Source organism: Gastrolobium bilobum, unplaced genomic scaffold, assembly GCF_033153095.1.
Source record: "Gastrolobium bilobum isolate Gb01-03AN ecotype WA unplaced genomic scaffold, APGP_CSIRO_Gbil_v1 utg14995, whole genome shotgun sequence".
In the NCBI taxonomy this organism is placed as follows: domain Eukaryota; kingdom Viridiplantae; phylum Streptophyta; class Magnoliopsida; order Fabales; family Fabaceae; genus Gastrolobium; species Gastrolobium bilobum.
Window position 1 is genome coordinate 355,171 of NW_026897755.1, and position 6,277 is coordinate 361,447.

At 32.6% G+C, this 6,277-nt stretch overlaps 1 protein-coding gene across 1 annotated transcript; it reads left to right on the forward strand.

The window, feature by feature from the left end:
* Positions 1–251: 251 nt before the first annotated feature.
* LOC133309941 (eukaryotic translation initiation factor 2 subunit beta-like) lies at positions 252–4,868 on the forward strand. The gene is made up of 10 exons (XM_061510803.1): positions 252–333; positions 985–1,037; positions 1,282–1,390; positions 1,506–1,561; positions 1,691–1,745; positions 1,872–1,960; positions 2,549–2,694; positions 2,802–2,944; positions 3,465–3,550; positions 4,660–4,868. The coding sequence occupies exons 2-10, from the start codon at positions 990–992 to the stop codon at positions 4,735–4,737; spliced, it is 810 nt and encodes a 269-aa protein (XP_061366787.1). The 5' UTR covers positions 252–333; positions 985–989; the 3' UTR covers positions 4,738–4,868.
* Positions 4,869–6,277: the final 1,409 nt, after the last annotated feature.

Below are 6,277 nucleotides of genomic sequence, written 5' to 3' on the forward strand. Positions count from 1 at the left end.
AAAAAAAATAGAATTTTTTTTTAACTCGTGTTTTATTTTTTTAACCAACATTCAAACGGATTTTATAATAAAAACTTAAAAAAGATAACTTTTGGTTAAAAAAAAAAAGAGCCCCGTTCAAACGGGCCAAATCCGTAACAATAGAAATCAAAGAGTATAGTATTTCCAAAATAAAAAATAAAAAATCAAAGAGTATCGTTGTCGTCACTCGTCACTATATAATCTGCACCTACGACGCACCGTTTTGGAGCGAGACTGAAAGGGTTTTGATTTTGATTCGAAGAGCATAGCATACGCAGCTATAGCAGTTGATAGATTCTCGCTCTCTCCCAGGTTTTTTTTTTTTTTTTTCTCTTTCGACCGATGAACTTCGTACTCAATTGATGTTTCTCTTTTTTTTTCCTCGAAGTCCAAAATTCAAGATTTTTTTTTTTTTCACATTTCGAGTTATTCAATTTGATGTTTGTTTCATTTTCCCAACATAATGGATCTGTGATTTGTGGAATTTCTGATTGCTACTTCTGTAGAGTTTGATAACGTTCTTCTTGTTTGTAAATAGTATCCCATGATTTTTAAGCCTAAAAAGTTGACATCTTGATTTGTTATTGTTAATCGAACCAATGGGTTTCTCTCAGGGTTTTAGCTTTTTTATTTTTTCCGTACTATTATTATTATTATTATTATTATTATTATTATTATTATTATTATTGGGTTTTAACTTAGGGTTTCTCTTAGGGTTATTGATTAAGAGCATTGAGTTGAGACTTACACTTAGAAGAATAACAGTACTAACGGGTTTGGCTATAAGGATTCTTTTTAAGCTGCATTTTCTTAATTTTGATGTTTATTGTTATTTGCCTTAAACTTCTTCATTCTTCTACTCTCTAGCTACTCTCTCTCTTTCTTTTTTTCAAAATAAAATAAAAAATAAAATGATGTCTTCTGAATACTCTGATTTACTGATTCGGTTTTACTTGGTATCAGTAATCATGGCAGATGATGAAGCACAAAATGATCTGAAGGAGGAGGTCACCGAAGTAAACTGCCTTCTTGATTTTTTGTTATTTTATGCAATGGTTTCCCTATACATGCTTCACTTGATTGGTTATGAGGCTATGTAGACAGAGGTTTTAAGTTATATTCTGTAAATTATTATTTATGATGATGGTATTTAATGCCTGGTATTGGTAGTCGCCAACCAACCGCCTTGATTAGTTGGTAGTGGTACTTCAGTGTGTTGGAGCTGTACTACCTTCTAATGCCTGAATTTCGTAATTGCAGATTGCGCCATTTGATCCTACTAAGAAGAAGAAGAAAAAGAAAACCACAATTGTGGATCCAGCTGATGATTCAGTGGAGAAGTTGGCTGAGAAGACAGAAAATCTGTCTGGTATCTGAATTGAAATATGCTTTTATTTAAATGGTTTTTGTCTTCGACGCCATTGTCTGAGGCATTTATATTTGTGCCTGTGCATGGCTGATTCTTGTTAGCTTTTAAATTACAGTCTCTGATGTGGCTGAGAGTTCATTTTCCGGTTTAAAAAAGAAGAAGAAGAAACCTGTAAGTCATTTGACTTTTTTATGTGGTTATATTAATGAACAATTTTTCTCTTTCAATTGGTTAAGCATTTGATTTAGCTAGTTTTTGGTTAGAAGCAATTTATCATCTGATGTTTGATGTTGATTGTAGGTTGAAATCAGTAACTTAAATGATGAGGGTGGAGATGCAATTGAAGATTTGGATGGTAAGCAGTCGGTTGAATGCATAAAAGTTATATGTCCGAACTTTTAAGTTCTACCTGCTTGTTCTACAAATAATGTCTTTAGGGAAGTTAATTGGATGCTGAAGATTTGATAAATTCTTTGTTTAGATCACGATGAAGAAGATGAAGCAGATGACGTTTCCTTGCAGCCCCGTTATCCTTGGGAAGGGAGTGATCGTGATTATGAATATGAGGAGGTATAAAATATTTTACACGATTTCTGCTATAATACGCCTTTCCGTTAAATTATCATTGTAAAATTATTTTCTAATGCTCTTATCTTCATCAACTAGTTCCATAAATGTTTCCAAACAGAATTTCTTTTTATCTGTGATTCTGAATATTAGGATTGTGGTTCTTGTGGATCTCCCTTTCATGTTACCATATTAGTTTTATTAGCTGTGCTTAGGGTCTTTGAATGAGCTTTTATTTTAAATTCTTTTATGTGCCTCAGATTTTTTAATAGGGAAGCATGTTAGTTAATGATCAACATCCACCTTAGCTGTACTTCTGATTTTATAGTTTCTGCATTTAAGGGTGTTGTATCCTTGTTGAATCAAGATGTGTCTTTTTTGTGTGACCTTATATAAATGTCATGTGTATTGATTTGTCATTGGATTGTTGATATGGGTACTTCAACTATAGCTCCATGAAAAATTACATAGAGCATTTTTACTTTACTCTGAGTTTGCTTCTGCATGAATGAGAAATTTTGTAATGTCTTCTGATGTCATCTGCGAGGTTGCTTTTTACCTCCCCTGTATTCTGATATTTTTTGTGTGCAGCTTCTTGGCAGAGTGTTTAACATTCTACGTGAGAATAATCCAGAACTTGCTGGAGACCGTCGGAGGACTGTTATGAGGCCTCCACAAGTTCTACGGGAGGGCACTAAGAAAACTGTCTTCGTGAATTTTATGGATCTATGCAAAACGTATGTTGATATCTTAGTCTCCTGTTGGCTATGTGTAATGCCTCTTGGAAATTTTTTCCATTTTTCATCCTCTCCTTTGGTTAATGTATTGCTACTCAATCTTTTAGGATGCATCGGCAGCCAGACCATGTCATGGCTTTCTTGCTTGCTGAACTGGGTACTAGTGGCTCTCTAGATGGACAGCAGAGATTGGTTGTGAAGGGAAGATTTGCACCCAAGAACTTTGAAGGAATTCTACGACGATATGTCAGTAAGTATTTGTTCTTACATTTAGCGTCATCATATCATTCCTATTTTCTAGTATAAGTTTTGTAATATTTTATACTTCTCTTGTAAAGAACCAATTCAACCCAAATGTTTAATCTATTAGGTGAGGTTACATTAATGGTTTTATATTTTCTCTAACACGCCCCCTCACACGAGAGCCCACTGGGCTTGAAAGGTGTACAATGCACAGGCCCACCTACTTGTGCTAAGAAACTCCACAAGATTTAATTAATTATTTATTAAATGGGAGGCAGTGAGGAACGAACCGTGACACCAAAGCCCTGATACCATGTAAAGAACCAATTCAACTCAAAAGTTTAAGCTATTAGGTGAGGTTACATTAATGGTTTTATATTTCTTTAACATAATAAATTAAAGTGATTCCAATTTGTTTGATGCCTCCGTTGGTGATGTATCTTGTGGTTATTGCATTGCTGTGTATGAACTACAAAGCCTTCACGGTAAAAGTTAATTATATCCTGTATTTTCTTTTTTTTTTTCAGATGAGTATGTCATTTGCCTTGGATGCAAAAGTCCTGACACAATCCTTTCTAAGGAGAACCGTTTGTTCTTTCTCCGATGTGAAAAGGTGAATTTTCTATGTGCCAATCACCCTCTTCTCTTTCTTTGTTTTCTAGGCTGTGAGCCTTCACTCTTTACCCTCTCCTCTCTCAAAAAAGATTAAGTTTTCTGCCTTTTTGGTAATTCGATCATTCAATTTGTGGTCAATTATTTTGCAAACGTGGCCTTTGGTGATTTGAAGGTTTTTGGTAATTTGTTTGTTTAAATTATGGTCAGTTATTTTTGGTTCAGTTTCCTTCAATCCCTTGCTTTTTTTTTTTGGGTTCATGGACCTTGGACCCCAATTAGTTTGGGATAAATATGATGTTAATGTATTTTTTGTTCAGTTTCTCTTTATAATTTTTTTGTTTTTTTTCCTGTTAAATTAAATCATCATCTGTTGTGGTTTAGTGACATTAATTACACTATAGTACCAGATTATATTGATATGAAAGATTGGAGATAAACTTCTACAAGATTGTTCTAAGACAAGGAAAAGATGCAAACTACAGTAATAATCACCAACAGCAGTGATATACAGTAGAAATAACAAAGAAAATTACAAGGAAAAGACCTCCCGAGGTCACCCTTAGAATCAACAAATCTAGATTTTAGGAGATCTCAAATTCCACGTTAGACCAATACTGAATTCATACCTACCTCACTCACATACTCCACCTCCTTTTATCATATTCTGAACTATTCTCTAACTAACTACCTAACGCACTCACCACTTTTCAGGTCCATCAGTCTTCGATCTAGTTTAAAAAAATTCCCCCACCTTCAATAATTTGAAAGATTATCAGACAAACACCTCCTTGTACTTAAGTTTTTAGATACACATACTCGTTGCTTACAGCTTTTCGTTACTAAGTGAAAAACACACACAAGAATTATATGTAATTTTCAAAACTAGAGAGAAAGTCCTTATAACTTCATCATATCTTAAGAGAGATCAAAGTAATTTGCCTTTCTTCTCGTTTCATGTCTTTAATTGTTTATATTATTTTAGAAATGACATAAAATGACTGAATCATTTATGTTTGACTGAACCATAAAATGACATCAAATCATTATGTTTTTGGAAATTATTTTTAGCTGTTGGGTTATCTTACAATTCTGGTTTGTTGCTTGCAGTGTGGATCAGGAAGATCAGTTGCTCCAATCAAAGCTGGTTTTGTTGCTCGTGTTGGCCGTAGGAACGCGGGGACATGATTTGATCCTTTAAGTTTTTATCTGAATAGATGTAAACTGGCTTGGGAAATGAACCATTTCCCAATTTTTTTTTTGCCTATGTTTGTTCTATGCCATACTTCAGATGAGTTTATTGCGGTACATTTTCGGCTTGTTTTCTGTTTTGTCAAAGGTTTGCAGAATCATTCTGCGGGGAGTTATATGATGCTGATCCAATAATTTTTACAACCATCCCCTGTCAAACACAGTTCATTTTTGTAAAACCTTAAGCCAGAAAAAAATATAATCTAATAAATCAAGAAATCGAATATCTCGTGAAAATTGTAACGTAAGAGAGTCAAGAGATTAGTGTTCCATTGTGTTTGATATCGTTGCATTTTTACTCGACTATATGTAAGGTAGTTGTTGGATTTTTTATTTTTTATTTTTTTAAATCGTGCAGGTTCATTGTACTTTGGAGTATAATGAATTGAATTATTCATAAACGACTTAAGTTAACTCATTAGAAGTTCAATTAAACTTGTTTGTTCTAGCTCAGAACATGTGTGTGTGTGTGTTTTATTAAATAATTATAACTACTTTAAATTTATGTTCAAAGATAAAAGAATGCTATATTTGGGACATAGGATTTCGCATGTACTTTATTTATTTTTATTAATATTTCATAGCTCTTTATTAAAAAGTAAAAAAAAAAAACTTTTTCTTTCTCTGTAAAACCCTTCATCTAGACATTATTTCTTGCTCTCTTTTGCTATTTATTTACTATCATAAAAAATATGTATAAAATATTGACTTAATAAAATAAAATAAAAAATTAACCGAAGATTTGATCCTTTAAAAAAGCATCAAGCAATAAGTTAAAGACAAAATAATTATTTAAGCTAATGATTTCATTTAACTTAACTATATAAATCATATCTTAAGATTAATTAATAATTTCAGTGTTATTATATAACAAAATAATAACATCAAACATGTGACTATTTGCAAATGAACACATTATTGCATCTTGTAACTAGAATTTCTTAAGCAATAATTTGATTTGTATAGATACTAACTATAACATTCCTTATGCATCCGGTTTGTTAACATACTAAATGGTATTTTAAACGCTCTTACTTGATTAAGATATAGCGGAAGACTTCAATTAAAGTATCACCAAAGTTATTTGTAGCTAGGTGACTTGACTTTTTCCCCTTTTGTACCTCTATGTAAATTGCCTTGCGTAAATTATTATCCAAATTATTATAAGTGTACAGTTTCATACCTGCACAAAACTCCTTACTTAACATACATGTGACCAAATTGATGATCAAATAACTATCCAAAAATATAACTGGTACTAGTTTGGATAGAGTCATATGAATAGCACAACGGCTGTAATTGGACTAATCAGGGATTAAAATCCACATCTTTAATGTATTTCTCGAAAAAAGAAAGTCCAACAACCAGATATCCATATTCATAAATTTGGAATCCATCCATGGATTCCAACATGATTTGACTCTGTGCCCATTCTTACCAACTTAAAACCTTAAATGTACATGCTTTCGCATACACA